Here is a 26,207-nt window from a genome sequence, read left to right on the forward strand (position 1 = left end):
TTTTTCTTGAACTCCCCCCCCCCAAAAAAAAAGTAGGTGCGCCTTATGGTCAGGTGCGCCTTACGGAGCGAAAAATACGGTACTTCCAGTTTTGCCTCTGGCTGTAATATAAGGCATCCCCCGAAAATAAGACCTCCCCGGAATATAAGGCCCCCAAAGCTACCATAAGGCGTCTGGCTCCTCTGAACCGTAGCGGCGGGCGCCGCCACGCAGCTCAATGATTGGCCGCAGCGCAGCCGGAGCTGTTCAGGCAGTGTGAGGTCTCTTTAAATCAGAGAGCCCTGCTGCTCGCTCTGCACTGACGGAGTCTGGCTGACTCACAACTAGACAATAAATGTGCACTGTATTCTTCTTCATGGAGAAATAAGACATCCCCTGAAAATAAGACCTAGCGCACCTTTGGGAGCAAAAATTAATATAAGACACTGTCGTATTTTTGGGGAAACAGGGGAGGGGAAACTCCAGACTTGGCGGCAAATGCAGCCCTCTAGGCCATATACCCTCCGGAGCCACACCTCTCATTGGCCTTGTGTCAGGGAACTGCCATCGGAGCCAAGAGTGGAGGTAAGGCTCCCCAACGATGCAGGAGAAGGGACCAGCAGGGAGAGAGAGAACACTTCCTTTGGGGAAGGAAATCGGCGTGACACCAGGAAGAAAGGGGAGCAGGGAAGGACTTCGGAGACATGGCTCCAAGACTCTTCCACAGAGACCAGCGGGGAGAGCCCAGGACCTCCGCTGGCCATGCCCACTCTGCGCAGAAGACTTCCACGCAGGGAAGCTAGGCGGAGACTTGGCGTCAAAGAGCTTTTATGTTGGAAGAAGTTCAGGAAACACCCACTGACGGATTCTGCCAGTGACTGACACAGCCACGGAGAAAGGGCTGTCCAGCCAAGGAAAGGTTTAGCCAGACAACGTTGCCTAGAGCAGCAGCCCCCTTACGCACGAGCAACCCCAATTCCCTTTACACCTTGCTTTGCCCACCCGCTCCTTGCGTATGCGTGCCAGGCTAGAATGTGTTTCCTGACCATGCTTCCTGCCTTCCTGGGTGGAGAAACGTGAGAGCGACGGAGCTAGCTGACTGTGCAAAGGCAAAATTCGCATCTCCTGCTCTGCCCATTATTGACCCTCTCAGGGCGTGCGATCAAGTGAAGATGTCTGGGTGTCTGACCTCTCCACCATCTGGAGGAGAATGCCGGGAGATCACTGGATCTTCAATGTTTTGACAGTATTGTCACATCCCGTAGAATTCTATCAGCTATACAATGGTACCTTGGTTTACGAACTTAATCCGTTCCGGAAGTCTGTTCTTAAACCAAAGCGTTCTTAAACCAAGGCGTGCTTTCCCATAGCAGATTTGCAATTTACAAATGGAACACACTCAACATGTTCTGCTTCCAAGGCAAAGTTCACAAACCAAAACGGTTGTGGTTCTGGACAGTTAAGAGTTAACACTCCAGGAAGCGTTCTTATTCACTGGGTGCATTGCCCACATGACCCGGGCATTTTCCTTCGATCTGTGCTCTGTGCGGGCTGAGCTCTCTCTGAAGAGCAGTCTGTCTGAGGACGTGAGCAAGATAGTTTCATTTTTGTTAGACAGAAAGCTGCAAGCATGCAGCTAGATTCTGTAGGTTTTTCTTTTCTGTTTTTGAATGCTTGTAAATAAAGAGCGTTAGAATAGAAGCACTGGTGTCGAGCTGAATTATTGGAGACACCACGTCGACAGAGACCATAGCTGTCAACTTACAGATTTGAAAATAAGGGACCAGCAGCCTCGAAAATAAGGGATCAGCAGCCAAAATAAGGGAACAACAATTACTTTGGTAAAATACGTATTTTGTTGGTGCGAATGGCTTTAGATACCTATTAGGTCCATAAATGACCATATAGCATATATTCAACACACACAAAAGCAACAATTTGTTGTTGACAAAGCACAGCTGGACATAGAAAGGGCCCCATTACCTTCAGTAGCTTATTTAAGGGACGTCATCAATAAGGGACAGCAGTAGGACATGGCGCTGGGATAAGGGACTGTCCCGGCAAATAAGGGACGCTTGACAGCTATGACAGAGAGAAGCCATTTTACGCCGCGTGTGAACTCTGCTATCATCCAGCAACTGAGAAGAGTGGCAGCGCGCAAGTGGAAGCATGTGGGCACAATTGGAACTTTGTCAGCGTGGCAATAAATCATGTTTATTACAGGGCTGTTGCAGCAGACTCAGTGGGTCAAAGGATTTATGACCCACAAACTTTAACAAAAGCACCTACTTCTGGGTTTGCAGTGTTCTTAATCCAAGTTGTTCATAAACTAAGTTGTTCTTAAACCAAGGTACCACTGTATTTTATCTGCACAATTAGAATGAATTTCAGGAACCAAAATGCTTTTTCTCTGCAGCCTAAGCAGGAACAGGGAACAACGTCACAGTGAATTGCCGTCGCTTGTCTTCGCTTAGCCCAGCCCACTGCCCTGCTCACAGCTGTGAAGAATATTCTTACATTACCAGTGGTCCGTGTCACCATTGAGAAAAAGAGGTCGGAGGAAGCCAATATACATGTGGACTGTCCTAATTAAACCTCACAACAATTTCATAATTATCAGTCTATGTATTTCTAATAGTACAACCAAATCAGTAATTTTTGATATAACTGTAAAAAACTTCTCTGGAAATTTATCATTCCAAAAATGAAAACCTCCATCTGGTTGTAAATGTTAAGCTTATACTAGCAAGAATGAGTCTTTCTGTAAAAAATAATAATATTTAAATCAAGCCTTACTGACTAGAGATTTAAGTCGTGATTTAAATCGATTTGATTTAAATCAGGGTTCAGCAAACTTTTTCAGCAGGGGGCCGGTCCACTGTCCCTCAGACCTTATGGGGGGCCAGACTATATTTTGGAGAGAAAAAAAAGAACTAATTCCTATGCCCCACAAATAACCCAGAGATGCATTTTAAATAAAAGCAAACATTCTGCTCATGTAGAAACCCCAGGCAGGCCCCACAAATCATCCAGAGATGCATTTTAAATAAAAGGACACATTCTACTCATGTAAAAACACACTGATTCCCGCACCACCCGCGGGCCAGATTGAGAAGGAGATTGGGCCGGATCCGGCCCCCGGGCCTTAGTTTGCCTACCCATGATTTAAATCAAATCCACTCTGTTCTGAGCCAAGGTTGTGACAGTCACACAAGGGGTGGCCAATCAGCACTTTGCACAGCCGGCTTCTTAAAGGAACAGGGAGAGTCAGCAGCTCAACTCAATTTTGACACTGGCACACCTACCGAAAGAGGGAGTGGGCGTGCATAACCACACCCGGGCACAGATGAAAACACGTCTGCATACGCAAAGCAGGACAAACATTTAAGGGAGGAGGAGAAGAGGGGCAGCGGCAATTTTGTGACTGCCCGCCCAACTTGCCCCGCACCTTTCCGTAATTGCCCCAGATGACGGTGATGCGGTTGGTTGCGGAAGACAGGTACATGAGGTGAGTGAGGTTGATGGGACGACAAGGCCGCTTGGGCTCCACACCTGGTTTGTTGGAGGGATAATAGCCCTAGAAAGAAAGAGAGAGGGGGGGAGAGGGAGAGGTGTTTGTTTCATTGCCAGCAAAAGACACAAATCACGCACACACCCGAAAAGCAGGAAGCAGCCAATGATGTAAACAAAGAAGAAGAAGAATGCATCTCCAAGATGCCCGTCTTTTGCTAAATTTCTGCTCAAGAACCTTCAAGGGCTTATTTGTTTCTCTGCAATCTGCTCACAAACCGTCTGTTTCAAAGACCCTGCAGGGCACAAGATCCCCAGAAAGGACATAGAGGAAAAGCCACCCCAAACTGGATGCAGCTGGATATAATAATGTAATAGTAATAATTTATTACTTATATCCTGCCCATCTGGCCGGGCCTCCCCAGCCACTCTAGGCGGCTCCCAACAGAATATTAAAAACACGATCAAACATTAAAAACTTCCCTAAAGAGGACTGCCTTCAGATGTCTTCTAAAAGTCAGATAGTTGTTTATTTCCTCGACATCTGATGGGAGGGCGTTCCACAGGGCGGGCGCCACCACCGAGAAGGCCCTCTGCCTGGTTCCCTGAACCTCACTTCTTGCAGGGAGGGAACCGCCAGAAGGCCCTCGGAGCTGGACCTCGGTGTCCAGGCTGGACAATGGGGGTGGAGACGCTCCTTCAGGGATATTGGGCCAAGGCCATTTAGGCTGCAGGCTTCCTCAACCTCAGCCCTCCAGATGTCTTGAGACAATTCCCATCATCCCTGACCACTGGTCCTGCTAGTTAGGGGTCATGGGAGTTGTAGGCCAAAAACATCTGGAGGGCCAAGGCTGAGGAAGCCTGGTTTAGGGCTTTGAAGGTCAGCACCGACACTTTGAATTGTGCAAAACTCTGCCCCATCCGGGGAGGCTGGTTATGGCTGAGGACAAAGTCTTGGCCTGGAGAAAGCGGTGGCAGCTTTCACGTCTGCAAATGATGAGACAGCCCACCCTCCCTGCTGCTGACGGATGGTATGAAATGCCAACGGAAGGCAGCCCATCTCACAAGAAATGGGCAGTGGACACCCCTGTCCTCTTCTGTACGAGTTTCAGAGGATTTGGGTTGACTTACCGGGACAGAACAGTAACTATGGTTCACTTTCACAGCGATGTTTGGGGGATACTGGTCTTCCTGAGGGCACCTGGTATCTGTGTAGCAGATTCTGCGGGGGAAAGAAAGCAAAGGCTCTAGACCAGTCGTTCCCATGCTTCTTTGCTCAGTTCCACAAACCCATCCCCAGTTCCCCCTAAAAAGCGTTATTCAGAATAGCGGTTTGTAAAGGTAAAGGACCCCTGGACGGTTAAGTCCAGTCAAAGGCAACTATGAGGTTGCGGCGCTCATCTCGCTTTCAGGCCGAGGGAGCCAGCTTTCCAGGTCATGTGGCCAGCAGGACTAAACCACTTCTTGCACAATGGAACACCGTGACAGAAACCAAAACGCATGGAAATGCTGTTTACCTTCCTGCCACAGCAGTATCTATTTATCTACTTGCACTGGCGTGCTTTCAAACTGCTAGGTTGGCAGGAGCAGGGACAGAGCAACGGGAGCTCACTCCGTTACAGTGATTCGAACCGCCAACCTTCCGATCAGCAAGCCCAAGAGGCTCAGTGGTTTAGACCACAGCGTCCCCCACATTCCTGTGTGCAGTTTGTACAGACCAACCAAGGAAGATGGTAACAAAATAAAATTCTACAGAGTAGCAACCGATTGGTCGGCGGTTTGAATCCCCGCGACGGGGTGAGATCCTGTTGCTCGGTCCCAGCTCCTGCCAACCTAGTAGTTTGAAAGCACGTCAAAGTGCAAGTAGACAAATAGGTCTGGCGGGAAGGTAAACGGCGTTTCCATGCGCTGCTCTGGTTCGCCAGAAGCAGCTTAGTCAAGCTGGCCACATGACCCCCGAGTCATCCGTGACTGGACCTAATGGTCAGGGGTACCTTTACCTTTACCTTTATTTCAATATGTGTAGGAAAATGAGAGTACAGTGGTACCTCATGTTAAGAACTTAATTCGTTTTGGAGGTCCATTCTTAACCTGAAACTGTTCTTAACCTGAGGTACCACTTTAGCTAATGGGGCCTCCCGCTGCTGCCACGCGATTTCTATTCTCATCTTGAAGCAAAGTTCTTAACCCGAGGTTCTATTTCTGGGTTAGCGGAGTCTGTAACCTGAAGTGTCTATAACCTGAAGCATCTGTAACCCAAGGTACCACTGTACCCCTAAACATTTTTTGGGGGGAACACTGAACTAGCCTCTGCAAATGTATCATAGGCCTGTGCCCCAGGCGGCGTACACTGCAAAAAACCCCGTGAACTGTAGTTTGCCCACCACACAGCTACACCTCCCAGAAACCTTGACAAACCGCAGCTTGTAGGATTCTCTGGGGGGAAAGCCATGTGACTTAAATGCACTGTACGGAAGCAGCCCCGGTCTCTTGGAAACCTAGCTGTCACCTTCAAAAGCTCAAGGCTCTTCCTCGTGATCAGGAGTGGCCATGGAAAACAAGCAGATGCACAGGCAAGCTGCGACCTTGTGAATCAGCAGAAACTTTGCGTTAGGAGAGGGAGACTGGAGCCCAGGGAACCGCTATGCAGGGAAGCCGCTTGCAAGTTTGTCAGCCAAGGATCTCTTCCGATGACGCCACTGCCTGGCTTTTGCAATACTCCTTCCCTCCCCACCCGCTGCCCCCATCTCAGGGGCTTTAACTGACAGCCGCAGCATTCAGACTTACCTGAGGACTACCTGGACTGATCTCACACCTGGTTGTAGCTCCCTGCCAAATGAAAACAAGACAAACATCCCCTCCAGGTTAAGCATCTGTGTTCACAGAGAAGGGAAACGTTTATCGCAAGAGTAATAAACTCAAGACCAACCCCAGGATTTTTCAGCGGGGACACGGGGGGGGGGGGGGACACACACACAGAGGAATTTTGGCTTGTCAGCTTAGATTCTGTTCTCTGACGTTGTCCATTCCCAATTTGCAGACTAGAGGCCAAAAGCTCTGCTGGAGGGTTTGTCACTTGAATGTGGTACAATTAACTCAAACGCACAAGATGCATCCATAGCAAAGGGGTTCCACTCTCAGGACGATGGCCAGAGGGTCAGTTGCGGGGTGTTGCCTGCCCACCGGCTCCAGATGCCAGCTCACGAGACCTGGAGAAAGGCTTAACCCAGGTAAAAACCCCAGGAGGGAAACAGGAAGTCTCCGGTCAAAGGGGAAACCGGAAGGGGAGGCACGGAACCCAGCAGAATACCTGGAATTTCTGATGAGCTCCACTTGCCTCGGCGTCAGGGCAAAGACACACGGGCTCTCCTGTAGCTTCTCGTTGTTCTGTGGGACTGCACACAGGGAACAGAGAAGGAGGTCAAGCAAGCAGGCAGCCTCGAGGAGGGAGGCAAACGGAGCAGAGAGCTGGCCCTCTCTCCGAAGCAGTCTTATACAACAGAACCAAAATGTGCTCAAAGCTTGCCAAATCCCTGAACTGCAGCCTCATTGGGGGGGGGCGCAGTGGCAGGGGGGGAGAAAGAGAAACCATGAGCTTCTTTGCAAGCTTTTGGGTTGCCTCCTGCCTTTCAGAAGGACTTCAAAAACTGGGGGGGAATTCATACAGAAAGATTTATCTAAACGTTTTAAGGACTTTTCCGCTGTAAACTGCAGGGATTGTAAGCAACAATGCTTTCTATGGAAGGTGAACAGCCTTCCTGCAAGTGTTCTATTTAATGAAGGGTGCATGCTACAACTAACACATCCATGACAGATGGCCATCCAACCTCAGTTTGAAAACCTCCAAGGAAGGAGAGTCCACCACCATCCGATGGAGTTCGCTCTGCTGTCAAACAGTATCTCCTGTCTTGTAACTTGAAGCCATTGGTTCGAGTCCTAACCTCCAGAGCAGGAAAAAACAAGCTTGCGCCTTCCTCTATGTGACAGCCCTTCAGATATTTGATAGGGGAATGGAACTCAGCTGAAGACAAGCCAGCAATCCCCATAATTTGGGGTTTTGTGGTTCTATCAACAGCAGCCTAAAATTGTATCTGCAGCTGCACCGGGAGGGCGTCCGTATGATTTATGCATGCAGCTCAGCTGAACGCAACAGGGCTCTCATGTGTTCACGTGGAATCCCTCGCAGAACCCGTCTCAGAGAGCCGAGCACGTTTTTGGAGTCAGAGCAACAAATAATTTCTCAGAGGACACGCAGGGCTCTCGGCTCCTCCTGCAATCAAAACACTGGCGTTGCCTCAGCCACTTTGCTGCAAACCTTGACGCACATAAATTTTTCACCACAGGGGGAAACGAATTGGGAGATGCCCCCACCCCTGCAATCATTCCTTGAGACCCCAGTTCCAACACCCAGCGGGCCCTCTGCCTTCGACAAGAGATAACTCTCCGTTAACACGACTGAATGGCAATTGCTGAGAGCCACGTTTGGGGTGGGGTTTCTTCTGCCCGAAAAGTGGCATATAAATACAGGGGTACGTTGGTACTTGGAACGGCTTGGCCACTGAACAAATCGGCTCCCGCAAACCCGGAAGTGAGTGTTCCAGTTTCCAAACTTTTGTTGGAAGCCGAACATCTGGCGCAGCTTCCGATTGAGTGCAGGAAGCTCCTGCAGCCAATCAGAAGCCGCGCATTTGTTTTCGAACCGTTTTGGGAGTCGAACGGATTCCCAGAACGGATTAAGTTCGAGAGCCAAGGTACCACTGCATGTAAAACAAACCCGCAGGCAGAAAAATGGAGAGTCCTATTAATTCAGTGTGGGAGAGGAGACAACCAAGAACAGGGAGAGGGACATGATACCTTTAATTGAGCTCAAGTAAATATCACAAAACCACAAGTAGCTTCCAGACGGCACCCAACTCAGCGTGACACTACAACAGCAATTCTTAAGAGAAGGGGTGGGAAGAAACAATAAACAGCTAAGAAGCCTTCTGAGACATCCAAGCTCTTAGCCTTAAGGGGCGATTCAGAAAGTTATCTGCAGACCAATCAACTGCCTTATGCAGAATCCGACCACTGGTGCATTTCAGTCTTCTCCAACCTGGTGCCCTCCAAGTGGTTCTGGACTGCAACTCACATCGAGAGAGGGGTCAGGTCAATGTAAATCCAACAGCAACAGCAGGGCACTAGGCTAGACTACTGTGGTAACACGGAGTCAGGCTTTTACAGTGGTGGCGCCAGTGTTGTGGAATGTCCTTCCTGCTGAACGCCTGACCCTTGACGCTTGACCGCTCCCTGTTTAGACAAGCATTTTCCTGACCTCCCGACTCGACTCTCCTGCTTTGATTGTAGTTCCAACTGACCTTATGGGAATTTTTATTTAATAACTGATGGTGTTATTTTCCCATTGGCTTTTAACCTGCTTGTGAACCGCCTTGGTATTTTTTTCCTTGAAATGAAAGGTGGCATGCAAATTCTCTTTCTTTCTTTCTTTCTTTCTTTCTACCCTGCCTTTCTCCCTAAGGGGACTCAAGGCCGCTTACAGACAAGAATAGGTAAAGGTAAAGGTAAAGGTACCCCTGCCCGTACGGGCCAGTCGTGTCCGACTCTAGGGTTGTGCGCCCATCTCACTTAAGAGGAGACACTTCCGGGTCACGTGGCCAGCGTGACGAAGCTGCTCTGGCAAGCCGGCACCAGCGCAGCACACGGAAACGCCGTTTACCTTCCCGCTATAAAGCGGTACCTATTTATCTACTTGCACTTAAGAGTGCTTTTGAACTGCTAGGTGGGCAGGAGCTGGGACCGAAAGACGGGAGCTCACCCCGCCGCGGGGATTCGAACCGCTGACCATGCGATCGGCAAGCCCTAGGCACTGAGGCTTTACCCACAGCGCCACCCGCGTCCCCACAGACAAGAATAAAAGCAGCTAAAAGCATAGAAAAATAACTGTTTAAAAAAATTTATACATTGATAGAATTAAAGCTATATGGGCTGAAGATGGCAACAAGGCCCTTGAGCTCCATGCTCCTCCCTGGTTTTCATTTGTTTTAATGTTTAATAGGTTCAAAGTCAGTTGAGTCAGCAGTTAATGGTAATTGCAGCAAACAGGCAAGGAGCATTTCTGCTTTACTTTTATGTGGAGTTAAAAGCCATATATTTTAACTGGAGGACAGGTGCTGGGAGAACAGCTGTTTTAGCTCAGGGTTTGGCTTATAAGGAACACTTAAGACACTTACGCAGGCCAGTGTTTTCTGTATGGATAATAATAATAATAATAATAATAATAATAATAATTTATTATTTATACCCCGCTCATCTGGCTGGGCTTTCCCAGCCACTCTGGGCAGCTTCCAACAAAATATTAAAATACAGTAATGCATCAAACATTAAAAGCTTCCCTAAACAGGGCTGCCTTCAGATGTCTTCTAAAAGTCTGGTAGCTGTTGTTCTCTTTGACATCTGGTGGGAGGGTGTTCCACAGGGCAGGTGCCACCACCGAGAAGGCTCTCTGCCTGGTTCCCTGTAACTTGGCTTCTCGCAGTGAGGGAACCACCAGAAGGCCCTTGGCGCTGGACCTCGGTGTCCGGGTAGAACGATGGGGGTGGAGACGCTCCTTCAGATATACTGGACCGAGGCCATTTAGGGCGAAAGATTCCTGCGTTGCAGAGGGTTGGGCTAGATGATCCTTGTGGTCCCTTCCAACTCTATGATGCTATGATTCTACGATTCAAATCATGTCAAGACCAAGAACCAGGGGCAGCAGATTAATAGCTGGGCCCTGCAAGCACTATGTTGCACCACCCAATATGGTTTTAGGGACAGTGTGCCTAGCACATGAGCCAAATCAATCTCATATATAATCCTCATAATCCCCAATCTCATATTTAAACCGCCAACGAAGGACCAGCTACATTAAATGGCTCTTGGGCTCCTCCTTCGGACTTTTTGCACTTTTGCAAAAACGGTTTTTGCACAAACCTGCTGATCCCTCCCTCGTGTGTGTGTGTGTTGCCATTTTGTACATATACACAGAGGCACTCACCTCTGAGCACTGGAAGTGGGGGGACAATGGACCCTGTATCATTTCTGAAATATTGTAAACTGCGTTGGGAAGGTTGCATACCTGAAAAATGGCGGTTCAGGTATAAAACACAGTCCCTTCTTAACTCCGCACCTTGAGTTTGGAATAACCTCCACAGGGGACGGGCAGGCAAGTAGCTTCCCCGCATGTAGAAAAATAGCCGATCAGGGTTAAGGTTTCAGTGCTAGGCTTCTGACCCACATGTACATTTTCTACATGACCAGTTTGCCTCTGATATGCAGAACGGGTAATTGATATGCTCTTGGGGTTCCTTCCAACCCTACAATTCTATGGTTCTACAAAAGTCTATCATGTCTTTCTGCCTTCCAAGGATATTGCGATTAGTGCTGAAGAACAAAGGTGATTAACCACTGGTGTTTAGGGACACAGGACGCTGCCTAACACCGAGCCAAACCACTGGGTCCATCTAGGTGAGATTTTTACTATACTGACTGGTTACAGCTCCCCAAGCAGCGTTCGAAATTAGCCATTTTGAACCTGGCTTTCGACCGCTTGCAACAGAGTGAAGATACCCGAGTGCCAGGATGGCGTCTGACATCTCCACTATCTGGGGATCATTGGATTTGGACTGCTTTCACACACTAACACCCCACCCTGTAGAATTCTATCCGTTCTATTTTATCTGTACAACTGAAACGAATTTCAGGAACCAAAATGTTTTGTATGTGCAGCCCGAGCAGGAGCACGGAACGACGTCATAGTTCATTGTTTTCGCTTGTTTTTGCTTACCCCACCCCACTGCCCTGCTCACAGTTGTGAAGAATATTCCTACGTTACAAATGGTACATGTCACCATTAAGAAAAAGAGGTCGGAATAGGCCAATATATAAGCGGAATGTCCCTGGATCGAGTGACTTTTCTTCTTTTAGTTCTCAAAGCTCTTCAACGAGGCTGCAATCTGAACGAGCCAGGTATTTTAACTGATAATCAATCGCAGTCCAGTCCATCACTTGAAAAATAAAACTTCCATCTTGCCCCAAAACGGGAACTAGACATTCCATTTGGGCAACCGTAACCTTGGTTGAAGGAGCCAGTTGGAGCCTAGGTTATATATCTGAGTTTCTAATGCTGTAAGGTTTCGGACAGTAACGGTTAGGGCATGGGTAGGGAAACTAAGGCCTGGGGGCTGGATCTGGCCCAACCGCCTTCTAAATCCGGCTCACGGACGGTCCAGGAATCAGCGTGTTTATACATGAGTAGAATGTGCCCTTTTATTTAAAACGCATCTCTGGGTTATTTGCGGGGCCTGCCTGGTGTTTTTTACATGAGTAGAATGTGTGCATTTACTTAAAATGCATCTCTGGGTTATTTGTGAGGCATAGGAATTCGGTCATTGCCGTATTTTTCGCTCCATAAGACGCACCTGACCATAAGACACACCTAGTTTTTAGAGGAGGAAAACAAAACAAAAAAATATTCTGAATGAAACAGTGGATGTATGATTTTTGTGGTTCATGCTGTGGCAGCCTCCTTTATCACTAGAGTCCCTTATCTCCCCTCCTGATCGCTTGATGATCAGCTGCTAAGCAGCTTTGTTTCAACACCCTATTCCCTCTTTAAAAAACAAAAACAAAAGCACAATCTGCTTTTCACCCCTGGGCAATTGGGCTCCAGGGACCACACACTCACTTCATAAGACGCACAGACATTTCCCCTTACTTTCTAGGAGGAAAAAAGTGCGTCTTATGGAGTGAAAAATACGGTATTTTTTTCAAAATACAGTCCGGCCCCCCACAAGGTCTGAGGGACAGTGGACCAGCCCCCTGCTGAAAAAGTTTGCTGACCCCTGGGTTAGGGCCTGTGCATGCAAGCAGAAGAAGCCAGCTACCATGAGCAAACCGGCCACCTGCAAATGTGGGGCGAGGCAACGTCCCAGCCATCCAGGGCCATCCCAATCCCGCCCCGCCAACTCACCGAGCTCGGTGGGCTTCAGGAGTTCGTCCAAAATGCTGTAGAAGGGGAGCTTCACCAGCTGAACCTCAGGCTTCGCCGGTTTGACGGGTAACCGCCCCAGTCCGTTTAAGTACTTCCCGTAGAGGGAGGGATAGTCAATGTTGGCGGTGGAGAGAGCAGTCCTGGCCACCGCATTGCTGCTGCGGTCGTAGGAGGAATGGATGGAGAGGGTTTCCTGGGGAGGTCTGTGCTGGGGCGCCTGCTGCTGCTGCTGTTGTTGCTGCGGAATCTGCCCTGCATCGGAGAGCTTGGCGTAGCGCGTCTCGTAAATCTCCTTAATCTTCTTGAACAGTTCCGGGCTGCAGTCAAACTGGACCAGCTGCAAGGCCCGGGTCACCAGTTCGTGTTTCAAGCCGCTCTTGCTCCGGCCGACGAACCCGAGCAACATCTGCAGGTCCGAGACTCGGAAACTCATCACCATGTTCTGCGGGCGGAGAGGGAGGGCAGACAGACAGACAGAGAGACATTTGAAGTCAAAGATAGCGAATAAATCAAAGCACCATTTATGGGGCTGGCAGCAAACGTACCCCAAGATCTGGCTTAGGTAGCCCCAACTCAAGGAAGGAATTACTAACCAGCCTTCCTCTTGCCATACTGCTTTGCCCATGGCTGTCTTTATTCTGAATAACATTAAAAAATGTATTGTGGTTATAGCATTATTATACATTTGCAAAGACATTATTTGCAAAGACATCAGCACCATGTTCTCACCAACCAGAGGCTTGGAGCGACTGGAACGGCAAAGGGTCCAGGCTGCCATTGGCTCCCGGGGCTGTTTTTCAAGCTGCGGTTGCCTGGGAAACCGTAGCACACCCAAGCTTTAACTTGGGTAGGCAATGTGAACGCATGAGGGTGTTGATGATGGTTGTAAAAGGTAATGGTACCCCTGTCCATCACGGCCAGTCGTGACCGACTCTAGGGTTGCGCACTCATCTCGCTCAAGAGGCCGTGAGCCGGCGCCCTCCGAAGACACTTCCGGGTCACGGGTTTTTTGGCATCCTAGGGGGTGGTATCTGGTTGGTCACTGTGAAGACAGGACGTTGGGCTCGATGGCCTGAGCCAGCAAGGAAATTCTTATTTATTCAATTTGTACGCAGCTCTTCATCCACAGATCTAAGGGCAGCGCTCATAATATAAAATTACAGCATCGAAACCACAAAATGCATAGTAAAAATAAGAATAACGACAAACCAATAATCCTCGCCTCCACAGAACATTTTAAAAGGGCACTGGATTGCTAATTAGCCAAAGGCCTGGTTGCTAATTAGCCAAAGGCCTGGTTGCAGGGGAATGTTTTCGCCTGGCGCCTAAAGGTGCATAATGAAGGCCCTGGGGAAAGCATTCCACAGACGGGGAGCCACTGCAGAAAAGACCCCGTACTAATGTTGCTACCCTCTGCACCTCTCGTGGAGGAGGCACACGAAGAAGGGCCTCACAAAATGATCTCAGGATCCGGGTGGGTTCATATGGTAAGAGGCGGCCCTTGAGATATTGTGGTCCTGCTCCACTTAAGGCTTTATAGGTCAGCACTTTGAACTGGGTCCAGAAACTAATCAGCAGCCTGTGCAGTCAGGCCAGGACAGGTATAATATGCTGAAACCATCTTGCCCCGGTGAGCCCCGCTGAATTCTACACCAGCAGAAGTTTCCGAACCGTCTTCAAATGCAGCCCTACGTACAATGTGTTGCAGTAATCTAACATTCTACAGTGGTACCTCGGGTTAAGTACTTAATTCGTTCCGGAGGTCCGTTCTTAACCTGAAACTGTTCTTAACCCGAAGCACCACTTTAGTTAATGGGGCCTCCTGCTGCCACTGAGCCACCGGAGCACGATTTCTGTTCTCATCCTGAAGCAAAGCTCTTAACCTGAGGTACTATTTCTGGGTTAGCGGAGTCTGTAACCTGAAGCGTACGTAACCTGAGGCATCTGTAACCCAAGGTACCGCTGTACTTCAATATCAGACATTTAAGCATCATCTGCATCACCAGCTCACTGCTGCTTTTAACTGGAGAGAGTGGGGGCTGAAACCTGGACCATATTGCATGCAAAGCAGGGTCCCTGCCAGCAGGTTATGGGTTGCTAGATCCACTGAAGTTAACAAGCCAAAGTTCATCCATGCCAATGGCTCTACTCGGAGTAGGGCTGGTGCAGCAAATCCTCCTTTGTTGCTGCTTCAGACGTCTGCCAGTTTTGTTCTTTCACAAGAGAAACACCAGGGAGAGCAGAGATCAGAGAGGTATCTGCCAACCGTACCCTCCACTCTCCAGTGCAAATGGACCTGCACAACCGAGTTACCAAAGCAGCGAGGAGGGGTGGCTAACACCCCAGAGGACAGGATCACACTTCAAAACGACCTTGACAGATTAGAGAACTGGGCCAAAACAAACAAGATGAATTTTAACAGGGAGAAAAGTAAAGCATTGCACTTGGGCAAAAAAAATGAGAGGCACAAATACAAGATGGGTGACACCTGGCTTGAGAGCAGTACATGTGAAAAGGATCTAGGAGTCTTGGTTGACCACAAACTTGACATGAGCCAACAGTGTGATGCGGCAGCTAAAAAAGCCAATGCAATTCTGGGCTGCATCAATAGGAGTATAGCATCTAGATCAAGGGAAGTAATAGTGCCACTGTATTCTGCTCTGGTCAGACCTCACCTGGAGTACTGTGTCCAGTTCTGGGCACCACAGTTCAAGAAGGACACTGACAAACTGGAACGTGGCCAGAGGAGGGCAACCAAAATGGTCAAAGGCCTGGAAACGATGCCTTATGAGGAACGGCTAAGGGAGCTGGGCATGTTTAGCCTGGAGAAGAGGAGGTTAAGGGGTGGTATGATAGCCACGTTCAAATATATAAAAGGATGTCACATAGAGGAGGGAGAAAGGTTGTTTTCTGCTGCTCCAGAGAAGCGGATACGGAGCAATGGTTCCAAACTACAAGAAAGAAGATTCCATCTAAACATTAGGAAGAACTTCCTGACAGTAAGAGCTGTTTGACAGTGGAATTTGCTGCCAAGGAGTGTGGTGGAGTCTCCTTCTTTGGAGGCCTTTAAGCAGAGGCTTGACAACCATATGTCAGGAGTGCTCTGATGGTGTTTCCTGCTTGGCAGGGGGTTGGACTCGATGGCCCTTGTGGTCTATTCCAATTCTATGATTCTATGACTTACAACGGGAAGATATTTCGCTGGTTAAAACAACACAGCATGTGGACCAGGAAGCCAAATTGCAGCCCACCTCCAGCAAGCAGAACCTGCCAAGGACTCAACGGCCCTTCTTGTTTTGCAGCCTGGGAGCGAAACCAGGTTTATCAAGCACTGGGGGCGGCAGCGGGGTGTGTGCGTGTGTGCGTGCTTGCCATACATGGATGGCAGGCAGCTGAGTCACAACTTGCACATGCCAACCACAAACACAGTGGCAAGCCAGAGTGGGGGGCAACTGATCACTTGAGAGTCACGAAGACAACTCTCTCTGCAGATCCTGAAGATGCCACCTTGGCGGCCCATGAAAGACCAAAGACGTGGAACCAACTTAAAGAATGCAACTCAGAACTTGGAACGATTTCTGCAGCCCGAATCGCAAACGCTGAATGGGAAAGGACGCAAGAGTGACCTCTGAAACTGGTTGGTTTGTTTTAAAGAGTTTATAAACCTCTTAAGGGACGCGGGTGGCGCTGTGGGTAAAACCTCAGCACCTAGGACTTGCCGATCGTCAGGTCGGCGGTTCGAATCCCCGCGGCGGGGTGCGCTCCCGTTGCTCGGTCCCAGCGCCTGCCAACCTAGCAGTTCGAAAGCACCCCCCGGGTGCAAGTAGATAAATAGGAACCGGTTACTAGCGGGAAGGTAAACGGCGTTTCCGTGTGCTGCACTGGCTCGCCAGATGCAGCTTGTCACGCTGGCCACATGACCCGGAAGTGTCTGTGGACAGCACTGGCCCCCAGCCTCTTAAGTAAGATGGGCGCACAACCCTAGAGTCGGACACGACTGGCCCGTACGGGCAGGGGTACCTTTACCTTTACCTTAAACTTCTTAAGGTTTCGAAAATCTCTAGTCCAAAACACTCCAAATATTATATTTTAAAAACAGAGTCTAAAAGCAGTAAAGCAGCATTTAAAACATATAAAAGCAAATTATTCAAGGGAGCCATGCACCTAAAACAGGGAAAGCCTGAGCAAAAACTTCACGAGATGTGTAAAGCAGCTGAGGGCTGCTGCCTCTGCCTCCTGTCTGCAACCCTACAGAGCTGCTGCCAGTCAGTGTAGACAATACTGAGCTGGACTAACCAAGGACTGGCTCAAGATTAAGTCAGCTGCCTATGTTCCTTCACATATGGCAGAGGGAAGGCTATTTGATGATACTAGCAGCAGAAAATGCCCATTTATACAGGGGTTGTTACCTGCACCCTCACTCTTAAAGCATCAAAAACGAAAGCTGAAAGCTGGTGCAGCACAGCAGCTAAGACATGGGTAGGCAAACTAAGTCCCAGGGCCTGGATCCGGCCCAATCGCCTTCTCAATCCGGCCCGCGGGTGGTGCGGGAATCAGTGTGTTTTTACATGAGTAGAATGTGTCCTTTTATTTAAAATGCATCTCTAGGTGATTTGTGGGGCATAGGAATTCGTTCATATTTTTTCCCGAAAATATAGTCCACCCCCCCACAAGGTCTGAGGGACAGTGGACCGGCCCCCTGCTGAAAAAGTTTGCTGACCCCTGAAAAGTGCATGAGGTACAAAGTGACAGAATCAGATTGGAAGGTACCTTTTAAAGGGTCACCTGAAAGGAAGGAATCACAGGTAAAGAATCCCTGGCAGATGCCCATCCAACCTCCGTTTACAAACCTCCATCAAAGGATAGCCCACCGCCTTCTGAGGGAGTCCATTCTACTGGTCAAGCCAATGGTCCCATGTAGCTCAGGACCCTCTACACAGCAGCCCTCCGTGATTTCAGACAAGAACCTTCTGCATGCAAAGCAGGTTTTCCGCCAGTAAGCTATAGCTCTGCAACGTAATACAGTGGCACCTCGGAAGTTGAACGGAATCCGTTCCAGAAGTCTGTTCGGCTTCCAAAATGTTCAGGAACCAAGGCGCATTTCCTGGTTGGCCGCAGGAAGCTCCTGCGGCCAATCGGAAGCCGCGGAACCCACGTCGGACGTTTGGGTTCCAAAGAACGTTCGCAAACCGGAACACTCACTTTGCAGGGTTCAGGAGCCAAAACGTTCGAGTCGCAAGGCGTTTGACTTCCGAAGTACGACTGTATTTAAGTTCAGCAACCAAGTAAGGAGATAGCCTTGGGCTGCCATGCCCCCCACACCGTAAATAAACAAATAAAATTGCTTTCTGTCTCAGGATGCGACCCACCTAACCCTTCACTGCAATACTAATGTTCCAGGGATGGTTGTGGGCAAGATTCTTACACTAAATGACTCTCAGGGTGTCCCCAAATTTACAATTCTATGATCCCATGATTATTGCAGGACTTTGGGGCGTAAGAGGTATTGTGGCCTGGATTTTTGTTGGCTCTATCAGATGCGTGAAGTAATCCTCAGCAGTCAGGTGCAGCAAACAAATGTTGTGCCCTCCACATGCTAAAAATAATGAGAGCCAGCAACTTGCTTTGCCCTTTTAATACGGGGATTAAAAAAAATAAAATACTGATAGACTTTTACAGAAGACGAAAGAAACAGATTTGGCTGAACATGAGGGGGACCTTCTTAGAGTAAGGGTTGTTAAATTAGGAACAGGCTGACTTGAGTGGCACTGGAGGTTTCTGCAGATCCTGTGCTGAACAGGAGGCTTGGCTAAACACTATGGTTTGACAATGCTGCGCAGATCTCTTTAAGGCACTGAAATTGTGGAACATCATCTGTGTCTAAAAAGCGGTATATAAATTGGTTAACGGTAACAACAGAGGAAGCAGCAGCAAAGCCTCCTATCTGCTCCAACTAATTTAAAAAGTAGGTCTCCGCTTATTACGATTCACAGCCACTGCCTTAAAATCTCAAAGCTTCAAATCCCACCATTTCACAGCTGCACCTCCCAAGCTCCGGCTGCTGAGGACAGCACAAGCAAAGGGAAGCCCATGCAAAAAACGACAAGAGCAATAGATAGACAGGCAGGCAGGCAGGAAAGCAAGGACTCGGCAGTGGAGGCAGCAGGTGGGATTCCTCAGTGCCAAATCCAACCATCCCAGGGCTCTCTAGCTGGGCCGTTCCACCGGCCACATACCCTCACCAGCCTTTGCTTTGCACCCTCCTGGAGTGACTTTGCCTGGCTGGAATGTGTCCTCTTGCTTTGTCTGGATGATGGATAGAGCAAAGTGTGCTGGAAGCACCTTGCTGCACAAAGCTGTAATTTGCATTCACTGCTCCACCCACTTCTGCCCACGATTGGCATGTGGCTCTTGGAAGGTTTCCCAGAAGGCCCTCGGGTTGGAAAAGGGAGCGAGGGGACAGCGATGCCTGTCGCACCTCATGCACACCAGTTTGAGAAAATCTGCTGCTGTCCGTATCAGACTGGACAAGTCTACTGCAGATATTCATTTGCTGCAATAATAATTAACATTTATAGAGCGCCAAGCCTCCATAGCACTAAAAGATGCTGTACTCCTTACAACAGCCCTGTAAGATGGGCTAGCCTCATTTCCCCCCTGTTAGAGCTGGGTCCGACAGCAGCAAGACTTTCCTTGCAGCCTTCACACTAACTGTAGCTGAGATAAAGGGCCCCTTGCACACACCTTTCCCATTTGTGTTTTATCTATCAGATTCTGAGTCTGAGGCCAGGGGTTGTCTTATTATTGAAATTTATACGCTGCTCTGGGAGCTTCGTATGGTTCATAGAATCTTAGGAGTTGAAAGGGACCCCAAGGATCATCTAGTCCAACCCCCGGTAACGCAGGAATCTCGGCTAAAGCATCCATGACAGACAGCCATCCAACCTCTGCTTTAAAACCTCCAAGGAAGGAGAGCCCACCACTTCTCGTGGGAGTCTGTTCCACTGCTGAACAGCTCTTACTGTCAGAAAGTTTTTTCCCGAATGTTTAGTCGGAATCTCCCTCCTTGTAATTTGAAGCCATTGGTTCAAGTCCTACCCTCCAAAGCAGGAGAAAACAAGCATGCTCCCTCCTCCGTGTGACAGCCCTTGAAATATTTGAAGGTGGCTATCATATCTCCTCTCAGTTTCCTCTTTTCCAGGCTAAACATACCCAGCTCATTCAAGCGCTCCTCATAAGGCTTAGTTTCCAGACCCTTGACCACCTCGGTTGCCCTCCTCTGCACACATTCCAGCTTGTCAACTTCCTTCTTAAATTGTGGCGCCCAGAATGAGACACAGTACTCCAAGTGTAGAATAGAGTGGTACTATGACTTCCTTTGATCTAGACACTATACTTCTGTTGATGCAGCCTAGAACGGCATTAGCTTTTTTTGCTGCTGTATCACACTGCGGACTCATGTTAAGCTTGTGGTCCACCAAGACCCCTAGATGATGATAATAATAATAATAATAATAATAATAATAATAATAAATTTTATTTATATCCCGCCCTCCCCAGCCGAAGCTGGGCTCAGGGCGGCTAACAACACTAAAACAGTGCAACATTAGAAAAACATTATAAAAATTAATTAAAATCAAAATTGATGGCAACCATAAACTAAAGTTTTGTAAAGATTGCCAAAGGAGGGAGTCAGGCTGCGCCCTGACCAAAGGCCTGGTGGAACAGCTCTGTCTTGCAGGCCCTGCAGAAAGATGTCAAGTCCTGCAGGGCCCTTGTCTCTTGTGACAGAGCGTTCCACCAGGTTGAAGCCGCAGCCGAAAAAGCCTTGGCTCTAGTTGAGGCCAGCCTAACCTCTCTGTGGCCTGGGACCTTCAAGATGTTTTTATTTGAAGACCATAAGTTCCTCTGTGGGGCATACCAGGAGAGGCGGTCCCGTAGGTACGAGGGTCCTAGGCCGTATAGGGCTTTGAAGGTTAAAACCTGCACCTTAAACCTGATCCTGTGCTCCACCAGGAGCCAGTGCAGCTGGTATAGCACCGGATGAATGTGATCTCGCAGCGAAGACCCTGTAAGGAGTCTCGCCGTGGCATTCTGCACCCGCTGGAGTTTCTGGGTCAGTCTCAAGGGCAGCCCCATGTAGAGCGAGTTACAATAATCCAGTCTGGAGGTGACCGTCGCATGGATCACAGTGGCTAGGTCAGGGCAAGAGAGATAAGGGGCCAACTGCTTAGCTTGGCGGAGATGAAAAAATGCCGCCTTTGTTATAGCTGCAATCTGCGCCTCCGTGGAGAGGGAGGTATCGAAGATTACACCCAAACTCTTAACGGACGGTGCTGGCACTAATTGCACCCCCGCAAGAGATGGGAGTTGCCCCCTCAATCTCATATCGTCCCGTCCCAGCCAGAGGACCTCTGTCTTCGATGGATTTAACTTCAACCGGCTCCCACGTAACCATCCAGCCACAGCTTCCAAGCATCTGATCAGTGTGTCTGGGGCCGAGTCAGGATGGCCGTCCATCAACAGATAGAGTTGGGTGTCATCAGCATACTGAGATCCTTTTTACATGTACTTCTAGTAAGCCAGATGTCTTCAGGAGAGATAAAAGTGCTCTAAATAAGTAACAAATACGTAAGTGCGTGGAAATTCAAGGTTTCAACTGAAGACTTCCCAGTTTGTGTCCACAGCTTACTGAAAAAAACTGGAAGCCAAGCACTCCACATCCACTCAAAGAAGTTAACTACCCTGAAGTCTTTGTTTCTGAATATTCACGAAACAAACCAGATCTACTCTTGTAAAGTACAATCATTAATACAAATGGCAGCACTTATAATTGTGGCTTCCTATACATGACTTTGCTTGCTATCCGAGGTGTCCATTGGTTTCACAACTGGCTCTGCATGGTTCAACTTGACAATACAGAACACACAGAGAAGGAGCCTTAAAGTATCTCACAGAAATTCCATTTTGGCAGGTGGTTTTGTGACTTAAGAGTCTAATTACATAGAAGATAAGGCTATCAGCATCTACTAGCCATGACAGCTATGCCCTACCTCCGTGACCACAAACCCTATGCCTCTGAATGCCAGCTCAGGTAGAGGAGAGTTGCAATTGCACTCCGGCCTCCCATCGTGGCATCTGGTTGGTCACTGTGAGAATAGGATTCTGGAGTAGATGAGCCACTGCCATGATCCAGCAGGGCCCTTCATAGGTCCTTATGTGCCACAGAAATGCATTTACAGCTTTTTCTGTTATTATCCACATGGGTGCATATACAAGGTAAACAAGGGAACAGCCAAGAGATGTGTTGATCTGTTAAATGTTTCAGATTCACCCTCCTCCATTAAAACAGCTAAGGTTTCAAATTAACAAATAAACACACACACATGTATGCACGATAAATATCTGTCAGGAGAGAGCCAACACCTGACAAATCCAGTTCACAAACGTGCTTCAAGCAGAATAAACCTGTTTCACTTTCTAAAAGGTACCGCCACGCTCGGCGGGTGCCCGTGTTGGCTTCGCAGCAGGCGAAGGCTGCAACCCTTACCTAGAAGTCTAGCAATTTTCAATTAGGCATGTACAGTGGTACCTCAGCTTACATACGCTTCAGGTTACAGACTCCGCTAACCCAGAAATAGTGCTTCAGGTTAAGAACTTTGCTTCAGGATGAGAACAGAAACTGTGCTCCAGCGGCAAGCAGCAGCAGTAGGCCCCATTACCTAAAGTGGTGCTTCAGGTTAAGAACAGTTTCAGGTTAAGAACGGACCTCCGGAACGAATTAAGTACTTAACCCGAGGTACCACTGTATACGATTGCCAAGCTGCTATTCCAGGCGACTTAACCAGCGAGTAACACCACCCCCAATGGGACATGGGTGGTGCTGTGGGTTAAACCACTGAGCCTAGGACTTGCCGATCAGAAGGTTGGTGGTTCAAATCCCCGCAACAGGGTGAGCTCTTGTTGCTCGGTCCCACCTCCTGCCAACCTAGCAGTTCAAAAGCACGTCCAAGTGCAAGTAGATAAATAGGTACCGCTCTGGCGGGAAGATAAACGGCGTTTCCGTGCGCTGCTCTGGTTCGCCAGAAGCAGCTTGGCCACATGACCCAGAAGCTGTATGCCTGCTCCCTCGGCCAGTAAAGCGAGATGAGCGCCGCAACCCCAGAGTCGGCCATGACTGGACCTAATGGTCAGGGGTCCCTTGACCTTACCTTTAACACCACCCTCCTGAACCCAAGGGGGGCTTACTTTCTGAGTAAGACCTGCGTAAGATCGCACTTTGCTGCTGTTGTGTTTTTGTTTCGTTTTCGCTTTCAACACACGCGCACGCATATCAATCAGGATTAAACCAGCTCCAAACAAACCGTCCCCCCCCCCAAGAAAAATCCACCTTGCAGGGTTGGTGGCAACTCCTCCTGGCTGTCAAAAGGTGCCCCCAAGGGAGGGCTGGCACGAGGGCGAGATCAAAGGCATGTAAACAGACAGACAGACAAACAAACCCTCCTGGGGGGGTGAGAGGAAATGGGGGGGTCTTCTCTGGCATGGGGGGAGGGGGTGGCTGTCTTGAAGGTGGGGGTGGGAAAGCAGCAGCAGGTAGGGAGAGGGGAGATGTGAGAGTGGGGGGATTGGTGAGGGGGGTCGTCCCTGGAGGGGGGTGGGGAGGCCGCCCCCTCCCTCGGGACGAGGGGGCGGGGCTTCTGGCTGCCCCTCCCCTTTAGCCACGCCCCTCCCTCCTCAGGTGCCCCTCCCTCGGGCAGAGATTCATAGGGACCCCCCCCCAAAAAAAAACATACCTCAGTGAGGGGGAGACGGGGCGCCCCTTCGGACCCCCGCTTCTCCTCTCCCTCCCTCCCCTCCCTCCCTCTCCTCTTTCACTCACTCACTTTCGCCTCCACCAGCTCCGCCGCCATCTTGGCTTCCAGCATCCAACGCGCCGGGAACAGGTGGAGGGAGGGGCGGGGGGAGGGAAGAAGAAAGAGAAGAGCCGCCCGCGTCACGTGACGGGCGGACGTCAACGGCTAGGCGCCGCCGGCTCGGCCAATCCGGAGCGCGCGTCTTGCGGTTTCTTTCCCCGCCCCCGTCCTCTTTCCTCCAATCAGCGTCGACGCTCCGTACAAAAAAAAAACCTCTCCTGACGTGCGACGCCGGAGACGAGGAGCGCGGCGCATGCGCATGCGCGCCAAGCGACCCGGCGAAGCTTTCTCCTCTGCCAGAAGAGGGGAGAGGCGGCGCATGCGCGCAGCGGCGGCAAGCCAACCCGCCTTGCCCGCTTCCTCTTCCCGAGAAAGAGCGATGACGACGCGTGGCCACGCCCAGGCGGCTCTTAAAGAGACACTCACCCCCCAAAAAGGGGAAATAATTTGCGGGCAGGATTTAATCTGGGGTCATATTTAGGTTCGACCTAACCTTAGGAGAGGGTTTTGTAGTGGCTAGGCTCGGTTTTAGTGGACGAACAGCAATATGGTCAGGGAGGTCCTCTGGGCATGTGCAGAGTGCATTTAAGAGGCCCACCAAGTAGCCACAATTTAAAAATAATTTGAGAGGAAAGGCAGGATGTGAATCTAATGGATAAAGCAATGCCACACACCCCACTTTTTTGGGGGGGATAAGCTGAATCGGTAGAACATGAGAGTCTTAATCTCAGGGTCGTGGGTTCCAGATTCCTTCATTGCATGGGGTTGGACTGGATGACCCCACGGGGTCTCTTCCAACTCTATCATTCTGTCATTAATCTTCGTTCCGCTCTGTCCAAAATCCCATGTGGACTGATCATTATCATCACCATAATCATATATTAAATTTACCGGTCGCTTGTGACCCAAAGGGATCCAAGCAACTTACAGCAATATGTATTTTATACATACATGCGAAAGGCTGGGCTGGATGAATCCCTAGCCGGAATTAAGATTGCCGGAAGAAATATCAACAACCTCAGATATGCAGATGACACAACCTGGATGGCAGAAAAGGAGGAGGAATTAAAAAACCTTCTAATGAGGGTGAAAGAGGAGAGCGCAAAACATGGTCTGAAGCTCAACATCAAAAAAATGAAGATCATGGCCACCGGTCCCATCACCTCCTGGCAAATAGAAGGGGAAGAAATGGAGGCAGGGAGAGATTTTACTTTCTTGGGCTCCATGATCACTGCAGATGGTGACAGCAGTCGTGAAATTAAAAGACGCCTGCTTCTTGGGAGAAAAGCAATGACAAACCTAGACAGCATCTTAAAAAGCAGAGACATCACCTTGCCAACAAAGGTCCGTATAGTAAAAGCTATGGTTTTCCCAGCAGTGATGTATGGAAGTGAGAGCTGGAGCATAAAGAAGGCTGATCGCCGAAGAATGGATGCTTTTGAATTCTGGTGCTGGAGGAGACTCTTGAGAGTCCCATGGACTGCAAGAAGATCAAACCTCTCCATTCTGAAGGAAATCAGCCCTGAGTGCTCACTGGAAGGACAGATCCTGAAGCTGAAGCTCCAAGACTTTGGCCACCTCATGAGAAGAGAAGACTCCCTGGAAAAGACCCTGATGTTGGGAAAGATGGAGGGCACAAGGAGAAGGGGACGACAGAGGATGAGATGGTGGGACAGTGTTCTCAAAGCTACCAGCATGAGTTTGACCAAACTGCAGGAGGCAGTGGAAGACAGGGGTGCCTGGCGTGCTCTGGTCCAGGGGGTCACGAAGAGGTGGACACGACTAAACCACTACTAACCTTAGGAGAGGGTTTTGTAGTGGCTAGGCTCGGTTTCAGTGGATGAACAGCAATATGGTCAGGGAGGCCCTCTGGGCATGCGCAGAGTGTATTTAAGAGGCCCACCAAGTAGCCACAATTTAAAAATAATTTGAGAGGAAAGGCAGGATGCGAATCTAATGGATAAAGCAACACCACACACCCCACTTTTTTGGGGGGGATAAGCTGAATCGATAGAACATGAGAGTCTTAATCTCAGGGTTGTGGGTTCCAGATTCTTTCATTGCATGGGGTTGGACTGGATGACCCCACGGGGTCTCTTCCAACTCTACGATTCTGCCATTCATCTTCGTTCTGCTCTGTCCAAAATCCCATGTGGACTGATCATTATCATCACCATAATCATATATTAAATTTGCCAGTCGCTTGTGACCCAAAGGTATCCAAGCAACTTACAGCAATATATATTTAGCGGGAAAACTGTACAATGCATCAATGTTTTGTCAATTTATTTATTTGCCACATTTCCCCCCTGCCTTGCATCACCAGTGTCAAGGGGTCTAGTAATGCCACAGTTTTCAGAATTCTGGAAAATCGGGAGAAGTGGCAAAAGAGGGGGAAATTATATATCATAGCTGGTGCCTGTCAGAGGAAAGGAAAGAAATAACAGATAACCCCACGTGTTTACTATAAAGACAGCATTTCAGTTTTCTATAGATTTCAGATATTTGCTACAGCCTTTGGCGGTGGGCGTTGTATTTCTGTATTTTTAAAAATATATGCCACACAGCATAGACAGTTTGCCTGCCCCTCATAACAACCTAGCATAGCTTTTCTGCTGCTGCCACACTGAATAAATCAGCAGTAATTTATGGATGCAAATATTTCAGGAACTTCCTGCAGATTTTGGCTTGAAGGATGCTGCCTTGAGCTTATTGGAAGCCCAGAGCCTGGGAAGCTCGTACGAAAAAAGGAAACGAGTTGGACATAGGGTTGC

At 49.1% G+C, this 26,207-nt stretch overlaps 2 protein-coding genes across 5 annotated transcripts in view; one reads left to right on the top strand and one right to left on the bottom strand.

Annotated features, from left to right (window-relative positions):
* PIAS4 (protein inhibitor of activated STAT 4) overlaps nt 1-23,474 on the bottom strand; it is a 36,116-nt gene extending 12,642 nt beyond the window's left edge. For 2 of the 3 annotated variants that reach the window (XR_014543343.1, XM_083594674.1), the window contains exons 1-6: nt 23,404-23,474; nt 12,500-12,962; nt 6,800-6,884; nt 6,277-6,318; nt 4,621-4,711; nt 3,428-3,556 (exon numbers count right to left, since the gene is read on the bottom strand). Coding sequence is in view for 2 of the 3 variants with exons in the window: in XM_083594674.1 (XP_083450800.1) it covers nt 3,428-3,556; nt 4,621-4,711; nt 6,277-6,318; nt 6,800-6,884; nt 12,500-12,962; nt 23,404-23,445 (852 nt within the window). In the remaining variant the exon portion in view is untranslated. Of the gene's footprint in view, nt 1-3,427; nt 3,557-4,620; nt 4,712-6,276; nt 6,319-6,799; nt 6,885-12,499; nt 12,963-23,399 lie in introns of all 3 variants that reach the window. The other variant, XM_083594675.1, reaches the window with a different exon arrangement.
* The window catches only part of LOC310753514 (uncharacterized protein), a 45,007-nt gene that overhangs the window by 6,551 nt on the left and 12,249 nt on the right, over nt 1-26,207 (top strand). The window contains exon 1 of one of the 2 annotated variants that reach the window (XM_083594894.1): nt 23,742-23,914. The exons of the other annotated variant lie outside the window; for it this stretch is intronic. The gene's annotated coding sequence lies outside the window, so the exon portion shown is untranslated. Of the gene's footprint in view, nt 1-23,741; nt 23,915-26,207 lie in introns of those variants that run through there. 2 annotated transcript variants of the gene reach the window in all.

Source organism: Podarcis filfolensis (genome assembly GCF_964270895.1).
Source record: "Podarcis filfolensis genome assembly, chromosome: 18".
Taxonomy (NCBI): domain Eukaryota; kingdom Metazoa; phylum Chordata; class Lepidosauria; order Squamata; family Lacertidae; genus Podarcis; species Podarcis filfolensis.